The 20,245-nt window shown below is 46.3% G+C and overlaps 1 protein-coding gene across 1 annotated transcript in view; it reads right to left on the reverse strand.

Moving 5' to 3' along the window:
• LOC123769140 (uncharacterized) overlaps positions 1-20,245 on the reverse strand; it is a 71,569-nt gene that overhangs the window by 43,255 nt on the left and 8,069 nt on the right. Inside the window, exon 3 of the mRNA XM_069309836.1 lies at positions 14,788-14,907. Within this exon, the coding sequence (XP_069165937.1) occupies positions 14,788-14,907 (120 nt within the window). The remainder of the gene's footprint in view (positions 1-14,787; positions 14,908-20,245) is intronic.

The following is a 20,245-nucleotide window of genomic DNA, read 5'->3' on the forward strand; positions in this document are numbered from 1 at the left end:
TCATTAAATCCACAACTATGCAATTTCCGCAAATACACATACAAAAACATATACAATTAATACATACAACTTGCACAAAACAATACACAATTTATAGAAATATAATCAATACATAATTTCAATAATCATACAACATATGCAAAATACATAATCTGCACAATTAATACACAAGTATATTAATTGTGCTATATATGTACAAACACAACCAACTGGGTCAAACAATACACAATTTGCATGATATTTTTCTGGGTATATTTAGGACATTAATTATAATATGCTGAGTTTAACCAACTCCCCAAAAGTCAGAATTTCACATATAAAAATGTTTCTTATAACTTCCAATGAGCTCAATATATAACACATTCTTTTCCATTAAGATATCAACATTATTAGTGCTAAACTATTCATCTAACATATGTCCACTGTTTTTATGTCTTATTAATACCTTGTTACATTCTCTCCAATCAGACCACCATATTTATGTATTTATTCAAACCATCTAACAGACTTATTTGTTCTAGCCTTAGTTATGTTAGGGCAGGTGGGGTTAGGTAGAGTCAGTATTTTCTATGCTAATTTTAGACAAATTTGCTATATCTTATCAAAATGCATCCTGTTAAAACTTAAATTCATCTAAATCTATCAAAAATATACTTATACTACGCAAATTTGACTAAATTCTACCTAGCTAAACTTACTAAATATGAGCATCCCATATCCTCACATACAAGCCTATGTCGCCTCTGTCCATACATTATATGAGTCTGCCATATAGCACGAACCCCAAATAGGAAAATTTACACTATTTCATAAACATACTAGTTCATTACCCTAAGATATTATATATGTCCTTCCCTACACGACCTCACCAAACCTGACCTAGCATATCCAACCCTGGATTTGGTTAAAGTCGGCGAAATTCATGCTATGCCACCTAAATTTGACCAAATATACCCAATGTTTCATATCACAGCACTGCCAAAGCCCATTTTTACCTACATTTTCTCCTATTCCATCCTACCCTACGCAACCTTACCTAACCTATCCTACCATATCAAAACAAAGATTTGGTTAAAGTCTGCGAAATTTAAGCTATCCCACCTAAATTCTATCTAATTTAAGGCAATTCCCACCAAATATATCCAAAATGTTCTGTATCACAGCACGGCCAAAGCCCATTTTTACCTACATTTTCTCCTATTCCATCCTACCCTACACAACCTTACCTAACCTATCCTAGCATATTCAAACCTAGATTTGGTTAAAGTCGGCGAAATTTAAGCTAACCCACCTAAATTCTATCTAATTTAAGGCAATTCCCACCAAATATATCCAAATGTTCTGTATCACAGCACTGCCAAAGCCCATTTTTATCTACATTTTCTCCTATTCCATCCTACCCTACGCAACCTTACCTAACCTATCCTAGCATATCCAAACCTAGATTTGGTTAAAGTAGGCGAAATTTAAGTTATCCCATATAAATTTGACCTAATTTAAGACAATTCCCACCAAATATACCCAAAAATGTTTTGGAACGTAGCACGGCCAAAGCTCATTTTAGCTGAGTTTTCACCTATTCCAACCTGCCCTAGACAACCCTACCCAGCCTCTCCTGGCATATCCAAAGTCAGATTTGATTATAGTTGGCGAAATTTATGCCTTTCCAACCTAAATTTTACCTAATTTAAGACAATTTCTACCCAATATACCCAAAATGTTTTGTTACATAGCTCAGCAAAAGACCATTTTAGCCGAGTTTTCACATATTCCAACCTACCCTACATAGCCTTACCTATCCCTGACCTAGCAGATTTGATTAAAGTTTGGGAAATTTAAGCTATCGCCATCAAATTGGAGACACTTTCCACCAAATATGCCTAAATGTTGTGTATCATAGCACAGCCAAAACCCATTTTACCCACATTTTCACCCATTCCATCTAAACCTGGACCTAGCCTCTGATACTCAGAGAAGTGATGTTTTTGGATATGAACATAAATGCCCGTGCCTAACCTGCAAGAGTCTTGGAGCTTTGTTGAATATTTCTTCGAAAACTGAAGTTTTGGATATGAACCTATCCACACTGTGCCTAACCTGCTAGAATCTTTGTTGAACATTGTAACCATATTCACAGAAAAGTGATGTTTTGGATATGGACCTAACAGACCCTCTCCTTTAAAACTTGGAACTGTGTTCAATATTGTAGATATAGTGTTGGGTATGTGTTTTGTTTTTACACATCAACCCAACCGTCCTGGACCTAACCTCCCTTCATCTAACTTCAAATTTATCGTAAATATGGAAGGACGTGTTGTTTGTGCATCAACCCAACCGTCCTTGACCTAACCTCCATTTATCAAACTTCAAATTTATCATAAATATGGGAGGACCGTGTTATTTGTGCATCAACTCCGCCGTCCTGGGCCTAACCTCCCTTTATCTAACTTCAAATTTATTGTATATATGGGAAGAAGGTGTTGTTTATGCATCAACCCAACCTCCCTGGACCTAACCTCTGATACACGAATCTTGGTTCAACATTGCATCATACTCGTAGCATATTTTTTCTGGGGGGAGCCCCGTCGGCTCCCCGGAGCTTTACCGGCTGATATGCTAATGTCAGACTTTGGCATCAGTCATGTGTATGGAGTTCTAGGGCCTACCGGGGACCACGAGCCAGAACCTGGCCCCCTCAGAGAGGCAAGGGGAGCAATGGCCTATAGAAACCCCCGTGTGGTTGGAAGCATTCTATGTCTGCCATCGACCGGGTCAAGCATCCAGAAAGGTAAGCATTCCAAAACAAACCCCTATTCTGGTGAAAATTGCTACCTAAGCCGAACTAGTGAATAGAACTCTTCAACAGAAAACACGGAAACTAGTATGACGTCATACGTCACCGCGCCGCTGTCTGCGCAGCTCCCCCCTCCCCGGGAGGGGGAAGGGGGAGCCCCAGACCTCCCACGCCGGCTATCCACCCATCAGTTCTTCGGCTGATGCTATAGGCAATGGTTATGTGCTCCGGCTCCAGTGGTTGTTTCAGCACTGTACCTAGAGTGTGGTGTCTGTTTTCTAGGTGGTGCGTGAGCCGGGTGTGATTCTTCAGTACTCGGGCTGCATGCGCCTAGGGTTCCCTTCCCTAGGTGCCCTGTAAGTACTGCCCTTGGGGCTTGGGGCCACCTTCCACAAGTTCCTTGGGTCCTGCCCCTGCTTGGCCGTTTACCGCTTGGTTTTCGGCCGCTCTTTGTGTGCTCGGGTGTTCTGTCTCCCTTGTTCGCCTTAGAGTAAGGGGCAGTGTTTGCACTGGTGGGGCGCGGGGTACTGTGCAGCTTGTCTTTACCAATCATAGCGGCCGGCTCTGTTCCGCTTGGGTACGCTGTCCTCTTGCGGGGTTTTCTTTTTCTTTTGTTTATATACCTGGTGGGGGGGTCTGCCTTCGTTCTTGCCCCTTGTGTCCCTTGTGTTCTGAGTATTTCTGGTGGTACCCCCTGCTAGGTCCCCGTGAGTGTACACGTCCCGGGGGTTCAGCTCTTAGAAAGTTGTTTGGTAGCTTGGGTGCCGGTTAGCAGTACCCTGCCTGGGATTACCTGAGCGCGAGTCCTCTTAAAGTAAACGCTCGGGACCCTGGGAAACCCCTGGGGGCGCGCGGGTCCGATGGATGTGACCCCAGAGCCCCCCCCTCGCTTCCAGCGAGTTTGAGGGTTGCTCTCACCTTTTGTCTCTGGGTGACTCTCTGTTTTGCCTCCGTCTGCTGCCTGTGGGGTCGGTGACACCTTCGACCCGGTGTCCTGCGAGTTTGGTTGCTCGTTGTGGCTCGGTTACCCAGTTGTGCTAACAAAGCGGGTGCGGGCAGCAGGGGCGTTGCACTTGAGCCTTGGTGGTGGCAACGTTCTCGTGGTTTCCTCCCCGGGAGCCCCGGGGCTGCCCCGTTGTATTTCGTTTTTCCCCTGGTTCACCCTTCCTGCCTGCATCCGGTTCCTTACCGTCTGTAGGTTCAGGGCGGGGTGTTTGGTGGTGTTGAGACTCGGGCAGTCTCGGGGAATTCCCCTTCCGGGGTAGTGACGGGGGCATTTGGGCCTGTTCCTCCAGCCGTGTTGTATGAGTCTGCCAGTGGGCTCCCTTCCTTAGTGTTTTCACGGCTGCCCCGGTTTTCTGGTACGGCCGGGGCTTTGGGGGAACGGCTCGGCCCCGGGGCCTGTCGTGTAGGTTCCCGGGGCTGGGGAGGGGCTGACTTGGGGGGCCTTGGCCCCGTTAGACCCCGTGGGGGGTTTTATCCCCCTCTAGGCGGGGCTTGTGGTTACGCGGAGTGGGGTTTTTCCTCCCCACTCGCCGTACGTGCTGTTGGACGTCGGCCCCTCCCCGGGCTCGGTTCCTTGGCCTTTGAGTCGGTTGGTTCCGTCCTGTGGGTGGATGTTTCCTCCCCCGCTTTTTGGGACGGTGTTTTTGTCATGTTTCCCCGTTCGATGGGGTTCTGCGTGACTTTTGATCTCGGGTGCGCCTGCGCCTTCGTGTGCCTTCGGGACTAGTGTTGGCTTCTGTGTTCTCGAGGGTACGGGAAGGTTTTTCGCTACTTCCCGCATTATTGGAACGTCTGTCGGCTCCTAGTACTTGTCGCCCTGTTGGGCTACTTGTCGCCCTGTTGGGCTACTTGTCGCCCTGTTGGGCTACTTGTCGCCCTGTTGGGCTACTTGTCGCCCTGTTGGGCTACTTGTCGCCCTGTTGGGCTACTTGTCGCCCTGTTGGGCTACTTGTCGCCCGGTTGGGCTACTTGTCGCCCGGTTGGGCTACTTGTCGGCCGTTTGGGCTACTTGTCGCCCGTTTGGGCTACTTGTCGCCCGTTTGGGTTCCCTTTTTTTGGGCTCTTTGCTTCTTTGGCCGGTTTTCTTGTTCCTGCTTCCTCTTTTGGCTCTTTTTCTCGTGCAATAGTCCTGGCTGGCGCCTTCCCGCAGGGAGGGTGTGCGGTTCGGCCAGCGTGTTATGCGCATGCGCCGTGGAGTTTGTTTTGGTCTGGGCGATGGTTCAGTGCTGGGGTTTTGCGCCCTTTTTTGCTACAGTGCTTCGCCTCTCGTTCTTCTCCCTGGCTGCGGTATGTGCCCCTTTGCGCCAGGGGTGTCCTGGTTCCCAGTTGTGGGGAGGACACCGCGGTTTTCTGTGTCATGGGTGTGGACCGCCTCCTTCGCCTCTCCCTGTTCTCCTGCGGGTCCGGCTCTGGCGTCTTCACCTGGCGGTGCTCCCAAGTTCTTCTGGGCACGGTTGAGTCGTGTCAAGTTCGAGCCACCATTCGCCAGGTGAGTTTCTGCGGTCTGGCGTCTTTTGGCCGGGCGCTGGATGCGGCGGTGTTCATATACCTGTCTTTATTTAGGTATAATTTTGTACGACTGAGACCGTTCGCACACCAGTGACTGTCCCTTTATCACCCCTTCCTGTCCCCCTCCTGTGCATGTCCAACCCATGCTACAGTCGTTCAGGGGACCCTCCTTTTTTAATGTTGTGAGGTGTGGGGGTTGTAGGGTTGGTTCTGTACTCACCTGGTGAGGCTCCTGGCTGTGCTTGCAGGATTTGAGCTCTGGCTCTTGGGTCCCGCCTATCTGGTAGAACTTGCGGGATAGTACCAGTGGAGTGCAGTGGTGCTATTGGCACTTTTGGGGAACACTGTATTACCATCAGTGGTCTGTGCTTGTTACACGACCTACTTGCGAGCATAAGCCTTCTTGCTGGTTCGTCCGTGGACTTCCAGGGCGCACTGGCCTGTTTTCGTATGGCAGTTCCGGCCCGTCCTGGTTGTGGGGGTATGTGGGCCGGTGGACTGCTCCTAGCAGCTGCCTGGTGGGCCATCCTCTGGCCGGTCTGGCCTGACCTTGGGCCGGGCTTGAGGTGTAAAAGAGCTCCCAGTACCTCATCCAGCAGGTATCGAGCGGGGTTTCTCCGCCGTCGGTCGCCTGGTGCAGGTTTCTGGGCCTGCAGGGTTTTGTCGTGTCTCCGTTGGCCCTGTCTGGGGTCTGCCTGCTCCGTTCTCTGCCTTTGCAGAGGGGTGTTGCTATTTACATGTTGCATGTTGCAGTGGTGCCTGTTGCTGCTGCTGCTGCACGTGAGCATTGGTACCGTGTTTCACGGTGGCGTGTCCTTGTTCCTGTGTCCGGTTGTGGAGTGGCGCTTTGCTGCCGTTTTGTGCCTGGGGATTGCGTGGGGTTTTTGTCCCTGCCTGATTGTCCACCCCTGGTTGTTCTCCTGGTTTTTTTTTTTTGTGCTTCTGCTCTTTCTTCCTGCCTCTTCTGCAGCAGGAATGTTCTGCGTGTGTTCTTAGGCGTTGGTCAGCCTGTGTCCTGTGATGTGCTTCTTTGTTTCGGTCTGTTGCAGTTGTTCGGGCCCCTTGGTTCGGGTCCTGTTCTGGCGGCGACCCTTCCGCCTTCTTTGGTTTTCCTAGCTTGCCCTGCCGGTTGTTGTTGTTGTTTTATTTTTTTTGGGGGGGTTCTTGCGATGTCTCGCGTCGGACCCGTCGTTTCTGAACTCCTGGCGGGCTTGCATGCTTCGGAGTTTTTCTGTTCGGCAGACGTTCCATCTCCTTGTGCCGCCTGGGTTTCGGTGGTCGCGCCCGAGATCTTCTCGCGGCTCCGCCTTTTTCCTGGGCTCGGGGGGGCCTTGTCGGGGCTGCTTATGTTCTGCCTCGTGGTCTCGCCTCCGGTTGGTGGTCGGGTGGCTTCGTGGTAGGTGTCCCACCTGCGTGCTTCTTGGCGGCAGTATGGGGTATTTTGGCGGTCCTTCCTTTTCCTGTCCCTTCTTCGGTGGGTCCTTCTTGTTGGCTTGGTTTACTCTCGGCTTGGTTTTCTAGTGGGGGTTGGGGGCCGTCGTCTTGCCACATACTGTCGCCTCTTTTCGTGCGGCGCAGGCGGAGCCGCTTCAGCTTGCTTTCGGTCTTGGTGTTGCTTCTGCACCGTTAGTCAGCTGTCTTGTGCGTCATTTCACCTCCGGCCTGTTCGTGCGCCGCTTGCACCATCCTGGTCTCTGGTCAGCGTGCTCTGTCTTCTCCTCGGTTGGTAGTGCCCCTTCGGTTCCGGTGTGTTTTTTCGTCGGCTCTTTCCTTTGGGCCTTTGCCTCTGGGGGTCGGTTCGCTGTGTTTTCTTGCTCCTTCGGTTTTAGCGTTTTCGTTGTTTGATGGCAGCAGTCTCCATCTTTTCTGGCGCGGGGTGGGGCTGCTGCATTCTGGAGGGGTCCAGGGTTTGTTGGTGCTTTGTTGGTCGGGCCGGGGGTGTGTCGTTTTTGTGTTCAGTGGCGGCCCTCTGCTGTTGTTTGCGTGCCACGGCGTTTGGGTCCGGAGCGCGTTTTGCGTTGATCCGGTTCTGTTCTTCCCGGTTCGCGGGTGATGGTGTCCCGGGTGGTCAGCCGTGTTCTTGTGGCTAAGCTGCCTGTGTTCTTCCCTTATGCCTGTGGCGTTCGTGGCTTCGCTGCTCTCGCTGCCGTCTGGGCGACGTGGCCTTGCAGTCTTTCGGGCATGGATTTTTGGTGTTCGTGCAGGGGCCTTGCTGCTCGTGGTTCTCGTGTTGTTCCCGGGATTTTCGGGGCTGTGGCGCCTTGGGTTGGCGTTTGCTGCCGGTTGTCTCGCCTCCTTGGGGGGTGCGTGGTGTCCGCCTCCCGGTTTTGTCCCTTTGACCTTCCTCTGTGGGTAGTTAGCTCCGGGGAGCCGACGGGGCTCCCCCCAGAAAACCAGCGTTGAATGTAATGAAACGCCATTTTCTGGGTGAGACCCGGAGGCTCCCCGGCAACCCTCCCTCCCTCCGGTCGGCGTTTTTCGCGTGTTTTGACATCCAGCCTCAGAACTGATGGGTGGATAGCCGGCGTGGGAGGTCTGGGGCTCCCCCTTCCCCCTCCCGGGGAGGGGGGAGCTGCGCAGACAGCGGCGCGGTGACGTATGACGTCATACTAGTTTCCGTGTTTTCTGTTGAAGAGTTCTATTCACTAGTTCGGCTTAGGTAGCAATTTTCACCAGAATAGGGGTTTGTTTTGGAATGCTTACCTTTCTGGATGCTTGACCCGGTCGATGGCAGACATAGAATGCTTCCAACCACACGGGGGTTTCTATAGGCCATTGCTCCCCTTGCCTCTCTGAGGGGGCCAGGTTCTGGCTCGTGGTCCCCGGTAGGCCCTAGAACTCCATACACATGACTGATGCCAAAGTCTGACATTAGCATATCAGCCGGTAAAGCTCCGGGGAGCCTCCGGGTCTCACCCAGAAAATGGCGTTTCATTACATTCAACGCTGGTTTTTTCACATAATTCAACCATCCTCAACCTAACCTCTATTACCTGAGGGAGGGAGGTTAATGGAAAATATGATAATAATGGGAATTTTCTCTACATCAGTTCAACTTAACCATTCTTAACCTAACCTTAGTTAGAAAGGGATATAACTCACCAAAACTATTTAATTACCATTTACCTTATTTTCCTTATCCTAACCCATAACCAGAGGGTTTAGACCCCCCTTTACCTCGAAATTAGAGTATAGGGTTAAGTTGGGGAATGTTAGGTTTATATGTGAAAATATATTCCTACCTTAAATATATAGAATAATTAATTAATAATTAAATAGTTTTGGTGAGTTATATCCCTTTCTAACTAAGGTTAGGTTAAGGATGGTTAAGTTGAACTGATGTAGAGAAAATCTTTAATCAAATCTGCTAGGTCAGGGATAGGTAAGGCTATGTAGGGTAGGTTGGAATATGTGAAAACTCGGGTAAAATGGTCTTTGGCTGAGCTATGTAACAAATCATTTTGGGTATATTGGGTAGAAATTGTCTTAAATTATGTTGAATTTAGGTGAGTAAGCATAAATTTCACGAACTCTAATCAAATCTAGCTTGGGATATGCTAGGTCAGGTTAGGTAAGGCTGTGTAAGGTAAGATGGAATAGGTGAAAAACTTGGGTGAAATGAACTTTGACCATGCTAAGATACAAAACATTTGGGTATATTCGGTGGAAATTGGCATAAATTAGGTAAAATTTAGGTTGGAAAGGCATAAATTTCGCCAACTATAATCAAATCTGACTTTGGATATGCCAGGAGAGGCCGGGTAGGGATGTCTAGGGCAGGTTGGAATAGGCGAAAACTCAGCTAAAATAAACTTTGACTATGCTAGATACAAAACATTTGGGTATATTCGGTGGAAATTGGCTTAAATTAGGTAAAATTTAGGTTGGAAAGGCATAAATTTCGCCAACTATAATCAAATCTGACTTTGGATATGCCAGGAGAGGCTGGGTAGGGTTGTCTAGGGCAGGTTGGAATAGGTGAAAACTCAGCTAAATGAGCTTTGGCCGTGCTATGTTCCAAAACATTTTTGGGTATATTTGGTGGAAATTGTCTTAAATTAGGTCAAATTTATATGGGATAACTTAAATTTCGCCTACTTTAACCAAATCTAGGTTTGGATATGCTAGGATAGGTTAGGTAAGGTTGCGTAGGGTAGGATGGAATAGGAGAAAATGTAGGTAAAAATGGGCTTTGGCAGTGCTGTGATACAGAACATTTTGGATATATTTGGTGGGAATTGCCTTAAATTAGATAGAATTTAGGTGGGATAGCTTAAATTTCGCAGACTTTAACCAAATCTTTGTTTTGATATGGTAGGATAGGTTAGGTAAGGTTGCATAGGGTAGGATGGAATAGGAGAAAATGTAGGTAAAAATGGGCTTTGGCAGTGCTGTGATATGAAACATTGGGTATATTTGGTCAAATTTAGGTGGCATAGCATGAATTTCGCCGACTTTAACCACATCCAGGTTTGGATATGCTAGGTCAGGTTGGGTGAGGTTGTGTAGGGTAGTATGGAATAGGAGAAAATGGGCTTTGGCGATGCTATGATACACAACATTTGGGTATATTTGGTGGAAATTGCCTTAAATTTGGTGAAATTTAGGTGGCATAGCATACATTTCGCCAACTTTAACCAAATCCAGGGTTGGATATGCTAGGTCAGGTTTGGTGAGGTCGTGTAGGGAAGGACATATATAATATCTTAGGGTAATGAACTAGTATGTTTATGAAATAGTGTAAATTTTCCTATTTGGGGTTCGTGCTATATGGCAGACTCATATAATGTATGGACAGAGGCGACATAGGCTTGTATGTGAGGATATGGGATGCTCATATTTAGTAAGTTTAGCTAGGTAGAATTTAGTCAAATTTGCGTAGTATAAGTATATTTTTGATAGATTTAGATGAATTTAAGTTTTAACAGGATGCATTTTGATAAGATATAGCAAATTTGTCTAAAATTATCATTGAAAATACTGACTCTACCTAACCCCACCTGCCCTAACATAACTAAGGCTAGAACAAATAAGTCTGTTAGATGGTTTGAATAAATACATAAATATGGTGGTCTGATTGGAGAGAATGTAACAAGGAAGGTATTAATAAGACATAAAAACAGTGGACATATGTTAGATGAATAGTTTAGCACTAATAATGTTGATATCTTAATGGAAAAGAATGTGTTATATATTGAGCTCATTGGAAGTTATAAGAAACATTTTTATATGTGAAATTCTGACTTTTGGGGAGTTGGTTAAACTCAGCATATTATAATTAATGTCCTAAATATACCCAGAAAAATATCATGCAAATTGTGTATTGTTTGACCCAGTTGGTTGTGTTTGTACATATATAGCACAATTAATATACTTGTGTATTAATTGTGCAGATTATGTATTTTGCATATGTTGTATGATTATTGAAATTATGTATTGATTATATTTCTATAAATTGTGTATTGTTTTGTGCAAGTTGTATGTATTAATTGTATATGTTTTTGTATGTGTATTTGCGGAAATTGCATAGTTGTGGATTTAATGTATATGTGCTAGTTATGTATTGTTCATATTTTGGTAAGTTGTGTATTGATTATATTTTTGAGCTAGTTGTGTAAATGTCGCAATTGTATTTGTGTAAATCGTGTATTTATGCTAGTTGTGTATTTTCATATTTGGGGTAGTTATGTATTGCACGTATTTGTGCTAGATATGCATTTGTGCAAGTTGTGTGTAATAAATATGAAAGATGTGTAATATTGTATAAGTTGTGTATTAATTGCGCATGTTGTGTAATTGCATATGGATGAATTGTTTATTTATACCTTTGGGTATTGATTGTCATTGTGCAAGCTGAGTAATTATATAGCAAGTTTTCTTGTATTAATTGTGCAAAGATGTAAAATAATTACACAAACTGTGTAATAATTTTTGTGATAATAGTGCATTTATGCAAGTTGTGTTTTTAATATGTTGAAGTGTAACTGGTGAAACTGTATTTGTGTGTGAAAATTGTGTATTTTGTGTAAGCTCTGTAATTTGATAAAATAGATCTTTATGGTGTAAGTGTATTTTGGTTTATGAGACAATGTGTGGGTATTTTGTGAAAATTACGTTTGTGAAATTGTGTAATTTTAGTTAAAGTGCATTTTTTATTGTCTAAATGCATAAGCATTTTGATATATTTGTGCAAAATACCGTACTTTGTGTAAATGTCATACTCTGAGTGTACATGCAATATTGTGTAAATGGTATATTTTTGTTTGCAACTGACATATTTTGTATGAAAATCTCATATTTTTTTATGTGATGGTATATTTTGAGTGTAAATAATATATTTTGTGCATAAATGGCATATTTGGTGTGTAAATGCTGTATTTTCTGTGTGTATGGCATAAATTACATCTGATTAATGGGGAAATGGTGGCAAAAACTAGGCTATTCTCTATGAATGCATAGGTTTTGAAGTATGTGTAGGTATGCATGATTGTATTTGCGAGTGTTGGTTTAGAAACAAGTTAGCTGATTTGCGCAGCAAGACTAGGATTTTTTGAGGTGTAGAAATGATTAGCCTATGAATATAGTGGCTAACATCCAGCTGAGTTGCTAGATGGATGAATTGAGGTGCGACATTTGGATAGCTATTTGATGGATGTGAGGACAGTTGACTAGCCTATGAACACAGCCACTAATCCGCTGTACTGCCAGATGTGTGGTAACTACTTGTGGATTATAGTAGAATATCTAGATATAGGGTTTTCATAATTGCTGTTGTGTATAAAACTAGAATAAGAGCTATTTATTAAAACTATTATTGTAAACTAATACTTTAAGTGGGATCCCTTGGTTGTTTTAAGCATAGGGTGGACATGAATGAGATTGGGTGGAAATATATAGGAGCTGCCTCGTATGGGCCAATAGGACCTCTGCAGTTACCTTTATTCTTATGTTCAGCTCACCTGCTATGCTGCCAGATGTACGATTCTGCTTAAAGTGCAGTATGACATTTGGCATTCTGTTTTACTTTTGAACTTATCACTGAATAATGATTACAGTTGTGGATGACTAAAATGTATATTCTTAGTCCTCTGATTAGGTTAGGTGGGGATGGATAGTCTAGTCATTTTTGAATAATAACATCAAATACTCATGCCAGTAGGACGCCAAAGGTCGCATTGGTTGTCTGGTGACGTCATACATAGTTGACCAGTAAGGTACTGTAATACCTTCACACCTATATGCTAATGGCCATCAATACCTTATCCCTATACCCGAGGTCGCTTTTCACGATGTCACTAAACAACAACAATAACTGTTCTGTAGAATGTATTTGTTTGTTATATATAATAAGTTAGGATAGGTTAGGAAGGTTTGATCGGGTTTATGAATAACAGAAAATATAAGCAATGAGCCAAAATACGAGCTATTGTAGCTGAATATCAACTTTGATGAAGCACAGAGTATAGGTGAGGTAATAAGCTAGATTAAGAGTTCACACTTATGTGTGAACCTCCTGGGATCCGCATTTAGCGCGCCTTGCGCCGCAGAAGGCCTTATTTTAAAATATGAGAGGCTTGCTTTTACTGAATGAGATTTTTTTATTTGTTATATGCCATAGCAAGGTGTGGGAGGTATGTTTTGAGCGAATGTGAGACGTGTGTGAGGTTAAGGACAATATTGGTTACTACTGAAAACGCATTGAAATCGCCAATGCCCAGGGTTCTGTTTTTTCATATAAATGAATGATAGCAGTTTTTTCATTTTATTTTTTGCCCTATGCATAATAAACGATCCTTCAAGAAAGATTGTCAAAGCTCAAATTACATTCTCTAGAATGAAGATGACGAAGAAGAAATAGGGGTGACATGATAGACGTGTGACTGAATGGTCATAGTAAAGGGGAATATTAATGACCCATTATATGTATCAACATGAAACAGAACAGGAATGAATTGGATAAGTTATATATTTAGGAAAAAGACCTGGGTGAATATAGGTAACAGGGGAAGACCTCGAAAAATACACAAATAACTTCTTGCAGTGCTGCCCCCCTTTTGTTTCATGCAATGACCGATGGTTGGAAGTAAATAGGAAATTTAAAATAGTCTAGGGTTGATGGTATTTTACATTAGGTTTCAGGGTTACTGTTTTTTGCCCTATGCATAATAAACGATCCTTCAAGAAAGATTGTTATAGCTCAAATTACATTCTCTAGAACGACGACGAAGAAGAAGAAATAGGGGTGACATGATAGAGGTGTGACTGAATGGTCATACTAAAGGGGAATATTTATAACCTATTATACGTATCAACATGAAACAGAATAGGAATGAATTGGATCAGTTTTATATTTAGGAAAAAGACCTGGGTAAATACAGGCAGCAGGGGACGAACTTGAAAATACACACATAACTTCTTGCAGTGCTGAAGTCATGTTCTTCCCTCACATACATGATCCCCTTTGATAAATGTAATGGGTGATGGTTGGAAGTAAATATGAAATTAAAAATAGACTAGGGATGATGGTATTTTATATTAGGTTTCAAGGACACTGTTGTATCGCAAAACCCATGATGCTACGACAGGCTTTTAATCCCCTCGAACATGCTGATGCAGGAATGCTGAGCGGCTACCTGGTGACGTCATTGACCATTAGCAATGTCTGTGCAGGGTCACTGAGCCAACGAAATTTGGGGATGCCAGGGACCGGCTTTTTAATCCCTAGGAACAAAAAACTATGATGCTACGACCGGCATAGGAACAAAAAAATTTAGAAAAACCCCTGAAGCTACGACCGGCATAGGAAAAAAAAACAGGAAAAACCCCAGATGCTACGACCGGCTTTTTAATCCCCTTGAACATGCCGGTGCAGGAATGCTGAGCGGCTAGCTGGTGACGTCATTGACCATTAGCAATGTCTGTGCAGGGTCGCTGAGCCAACGAAATTTGGGGATGCCAGGGACCGGCTTTTTAATCCCTAGGCTAGTTGAATCGAGAAAAACCATGATGCTACGACCGGCATAGGAACAAAAAAATTCAGAAAAAACCCTGAAGCTACGACCGGCTTTGGAAAAAAACAGGAAAAACCCCTGAAGCTACGACCGACATAGGGGAAAAAAACCCCTACGCCTACGATGTGCTTAGGAAAAACCCCCTACGCCTACAACCGGCTTAGGAAAAAACAGGAAAAAACCCCTACGACCGGCTTAGGAAAAAACAGGAAAAACCCCCTACGCCTACGACTGGCTTAGGAAAAACAGGAAAAACCCCCTACGCCTACGACCGGCTTAGGAAAAAACAGGAAAAACCCCCTACGCCTACGACCGGCTTAGGAAAAAATGAAAATAGCCGGTCGTAGGCGTACTTCCCACTACTGCGGGTGTGTGTGAGAGACCTGGTGTGTGTGTGGCGGGTGTGTGTGGCGGGTGTGTATGACCCTGTGGGTGTGTAGTGTGGGGTGGGACGCCCCGGAGACTCACCTGGAGGGTGTGGGTGAAGCAGGTGGGGTCCTCCAGGGCCCACACACTGGTCCTGGGACAAACATGGTACTCCACCCAGCCACTACCAGCCGCCGTCACCTCCGTCACCAGCTCCACCTCCTGCAACACAACCATCATATGTCAGTTTGCTATATGCAAAAAAAAAAAAAAAATTGTCAAACCTCTGAAAGTTACGTATTGTATCCTTGAGGTTACAATGAGGTCGTTTCTAGGATCAATACTCTCACAACCCAGTCTCTGACCAGGCCTCCCTGTTGGTGATGTGGACTTCGCCTAATTCAGGCCTTGCCCACATCGTCTTTTATTCCCAGCCTAACAAGGTGCTAGACGGACCAAGGAATGTGTTGAGTTACGAGGGAAAAGTGAGGTTATCTTGATGATTTCGGGGCTTAGCGTCCCCGCGGCCCGGTCCTCGACCAGGCCTCCTTTTTGTTACACACATCGCCCAGGAAGAAGCCTGTAGAAGCCCTCTAATTCCCAGGTACCTATTTACTGCTAGGTAACAGAGGCATCAGGGTGAAAGAAATATTTCGCCCATTTGTCTCCACCTCCACCGGGGATCGAACCCGGAACCTTTGAACTACGAATTCGAAGCGCTGTCCACTCAGCTGTCAGGGGGCCCCCTCAGCATGGTTTGAGTGTAAATTTGGTTTTAAGGAGTTGACAGGAGAGAAGCTGGCCAATATGACGCCCAGAGTATCTGATGAAGAGGGACTTCCCGCCTCGTGCAGCGACACTGGTTGAGATGGAGCTACAAGGTTGCAGCCAATGAGCAGGAAACTTGCAATGACGTCACCAGGGAGTTCGGGAGACATCGGATAGGCGAGTTTGGTCACTGACCTCGTGATCAGGTGTGGACGTGTACATCGGTGCTCCAGGATACTAGCGTCAAATACGCGAGTGTGTGGCAAGTTGAGCTCCTCAGAGGAAGCAAGAGCACTTTCCAACAACGGAAGGAGCAGCTGACAGACTTTTGAACAAGGGAGAAGTGCGGAATGACTGTTGTTGTATGACTTAACAAGGCGCCAACGGTCTCAAATAAGAGCGTGATGAGTTACCCTTTGACGTTGGAACATCATATGAAGAGTGAGACTCACCCGTCAAGTGTCCGGAGCCATCCCGACTTGACTAGTTACTCGGTAAGCCGATCCAGTGATGGTACTTAGCGACAATCAACAGAACCACAAGCAAGTGCAGTTACAAATAACCCTTGTGCCTAGGAGCAAGGCTGGTGCTGCCAAGCCGAGAGAACATTAGTCTACGGCGACAGTTACCAGTGATGAATGTTGGCCTAACAAGTGGACAGTGGTCGTGTGACTCAAAGCCGGCGTAGTTTATCAGTGTGGACGACACTTCTCACAAACTACGGAGGAAATGCGCGAGAGCCTGGGGAACGACGCGTACTTGCGGGAGTACAAAACAACTGGGGGGGGGGGACCCTATGAACGAGCTCCATTTCGCTCTCGAAGGAACGAAGCAAGTTGAGAACTTCGCTGGGAGAGAAGCCCTAGTGAGAGGTCAACGGCGATGCCTGTCTTGTCCATGGCAAGCTCATGTTCACGGCAGAGCGTGCAGAGCGCCCGCCACGCTTCGACGTTGCTAGTCATGTACCGTTATAAGTATTAAAGTCCGTAACTAAGCAGTGGCTTTACATCAACCCTACAACCAAGGCATCCCACAGCAACCCACAAAACCACACTGCCGACGAGGGTAAACAGTGAACGCAGGTATTTGTCCAGCTCAAAACAGGAGAGAAGTATGTTGCCTCACCACGGGTGGAGAAAACATGCTGGACTGTGAACACCATACCAGTGCTGTGTGCTGACTGAAAATTTGCTGAGGAAGATATGTGCTAATTGAAGCTGTGTGATGCCTACTGATGCTGTGTACAAAACGACGCTCTGAGCTACTCAATCCTTCATGCTGTGTTGACTACTGAAAACTCATCAAACGTTGCTGACAACTGCTGTACAGCTGTGAGTTGGAACAACACGTGTACTCAAGGCTAGGTAAGAGGTCAGTCAGTTGCTGTTGCATTGTGCACTGTTGGGAACTTATGCATTAAAATGCCTGTGTGCTTTGCAAAATTAATTAGTGAATTCTTATCTAATATACACAGTGTAGTAAGTGTTTAGTATTCTGAGGAACATTTAAGTGATAAGTTTACATTTATATAGTAAATATGGCAAATATACCTCAGTTTTCAGACTGACGAGACAAACCTGTCAGACGTAGACCAAATGGCTTAAAAGGTTTGAAATTTGTTTCGAACATCAAAAGTGTTGAAAGAAAGCGTGTCTTTCTACTTCATTATGTTGGTGATCGAGTTTGTGACATCTTTGACACACTGAAAGACCCTGGTGGTGGTGACGAAGATTGGCACTGCCAACGCCAAATTAACTGACCATTTCAAACCAAGACTGAACATTGCTATGGAAATTATTCATTTCAGGAGAGCCAAACTACTCCTTAATGAAACTGTAGATCAATATCTGTATTGTAGTAACTGTAGATCAGTCTCCGTGGCGTAGTGGTAAGACGCTCGTCTGGCGTTCTGGGAGCGCTTTGTCCTGGGTTCGTATCCTGGCCGGGGAGAATTTACTGGGCGTAAATCTTTAACTGTAGCCTCTGTTTAACTCAACAGTAAAATGGGTACTTGGTTGTTATACGATTCTTCGCGAGGGTCGTATTCCGGGGAACGTTGGATTAAGGGCCTGCCCGAAACGCTACGGGTGCTAATGGCTGTACAAGAATGTAACAACTCTTGGGGGGGGGGGGGGGGTAAAAAACACGCATCTACAGAGCTTACAGCACATTGTGACTGCTGATGATGATAAAGAAATTAAACAGGAAATAATTGAAACATGCACATCTACACGTCTCCGTCGAAGAGCTCTAGAGTTTGTTGTTGAAGATGAAAGTTCTCTTACCAAGATACTGGACATTGCTCGTTGATCCTCGAATGTTCAGTATCGTTCGTATCGATAACGTGGAGCAGGATGCTGCATGTGGTGCTCGTCGAATAGAGGATGTTGCACGTGGTTCTCGCCGAGTGGAGGATGCTGCACGTGGTGCTCGCCGAGTGGAGGATGCTGCACGTGGTGCTCGCCGAGTGGAGGATGCTGCACGTGGTGCTCGCCGAGTGGAGGATGCTGCACGTGGTGCTCGCCGAGTGGAGGATGCTGCACGTGGTGCTCGCCGAGTGGAGGATGCTGCACGTGGTGCTCGCCGAGTGGAGGATGCTGCACGTGGTGCTCGCCGAGTGGAGGATGCTGCACGTGGTGCTCGCCGAGTGGAGGATGCTGCACGTGGTGCTCGCCGAGTGGAGGATGCTGCACGTGGTGCTCGCCGAGTGGAGGATGCTGCACGTGGTGCTCGCCGAGTGGAGGATGCTGCACGTGGTGCTCGCCGAGTGGAGGATGCTGCACGTGGTGCTCGCCGAGTGGAGGATGCTGCACGTGGTGCTCGCCGAGTGGAGGATGCTGCACGTGGTGCTCGTTGAATGGAGTGCAGTGCTAACAGTGTTATCAACAGTGACTAGGTATGTACGGTTCAGGGAGGACACCGTGATCATAGGAGGTATCATGGCAAACCCAACACCAATTTGAGCCGAGCACCACACCACGACTGGAGTCAAGGAACACGACCCAAGCAATCACAACGACCCACATCAGTGTGTGTCAACAAAAAATGTCACGGTTGTGGAGGAGACTACCCACACCAAGGTGATGCAGGCCCCGCTCTAGGTAAGAAGTGCAATGGGTGCGGAAAACTAGGGTCACTTTGGTGCCGTGTGCCGTTCCACACTGAAGAAACAACAGTCGGTGGACAAGAGTCTTAACTGTACGAGGGTCAGGTCATCGGGGTCGAGGTGGCAAACACAATATTGTGCCTCGTATCCGGAATAATGATGATGTACAAGACATCATGTCATTACAACCAATCTCAGATGACAATGAATGTGACTACACTTAGAGTACAATCAGTCACAGAATGGAATGATCTTCCAAACAACCCAGAGACTATAGTATACATTGCTGGCATTTGTCTCAGTTCTCATTGACACTGGATCAATCTGCAAATCAAACAGAATTGGAAGTTGTCTTACACTTAACCCTATTCCCGACAGTTCTCGGTGACATTTTGGGTACATATAATATATGTATATATTTAATACTGTGGTGGAATAATTAGTGACATAAGGTCTAAACTTGTAGAAAGTATGATAGCCTAATGCCCAAGGGATTTTCGTCAATGATTTAAAGTAGAAATTATGGTAGAATTTAAAGTAAGGTTTTATTTTGAAGCCTCCTGATTTCTTTAAAGTAAATTAATGTGAAAAGGTAATGTTACAGCTACCAGAATGGTCTCGGTAGAGTAACGTTAATTTGACCAGAGCTGAGAGTGGCCGTTAAGTTTAAATGTGGAATGAGGCTTGTGCTTGCAAATTACTGTTTTGAGTTTGTATAGCAACTTTTAGTAATGTTATTAGTTTTAAACAGTTTCCATGCCCCTTAATTTTAACTGAACTTTGATCTACACGAAAGTTTTAGCAATTTTAAACTATCACTGAATAAAGCCTGTTCTGCGTAGTAATTAGCAAATTTCGCTGTGGAAGGTGAAGTTGAGCAGTAAGCCAACGAAGGAGGTCGTGAAGGTAACCCATGCACACCTGGCCGTATTGAATCTGAGGTGCGGGACCAGTCTTACTAGGTGTCACCTGAGGTCTTACCAACGTCGCCACGGAAAGCCTAGGCCAGAATCGGACTTGCATCATCGGGGTATCCAAGTCTAACAAATTGCTCGAGAGCTACCATTGTTGTAGTTGTTGCTCTCAGGAGTAAGTTTCTTTAGCACTGAGTAAAGAGGTGCACACCCAGATAACGAAGGAACGACGGTGTGGATCAGTGAGTGACGAACACGGGTACACATCTCTACACCTCTCCCTCTACCTTACCACCCCTTCGATGGCGGTGTGGGGGGACTGGCGGTGTTGGGGGGGGGTGCTGGCGGTGTGGGGGGGGGGCCTGGCGGTGTGGGGGGGGGGCCTGGCGGTGTGGGGGGGGGGGGGGCCTGGCGGTGTGGGGGGGGGGCCTGGCGGTGTGGGGGGGGGGGGCTGGCGGTGTGGGGGGGTGGCCTGGCGGTATGGGGGGGGGGGCCTGGCGGTGTGGGGGGGTCTGGTGGTGTGGGGGGGTCTGGCGGTGTGGGGGGGGGGGTCTGGCAGTGTGAGGGGGGGTCTGGCAGTGTGAGGGGAGGGGGTCTGGCAGTGTGAGGGGGGGGTCTGGCAGTGTGGGGGGGTCTGGCAGTGTGGGGGGGGGTCTGGCAGTGTGGGGGGGGGGGTCTGGCAGTGTGGGGGGGGGGGGTCTGGCAGTGTGGTGGGGGGGGAGCCTGGCAGTGTGGTGGGGGGGGGCCTGGCAGTGTGGTGGGGGGGGCCTGG

Source organism: Procambarus clarkii, chromosome 66 (genome assembly GCF_040958095.1).
Source record: "Procambarus clarkii isolate CNS0578487 chromosome 66, FALCON_Pclarkii_2.0, whole genome shotgun sequence".
Lineage (NCBI taxonomy): Eukaryota > Metazoa > Arthropoda > Malacostraca > Decapoda > Cambaridae > Procambarus > Procambarus clarkii.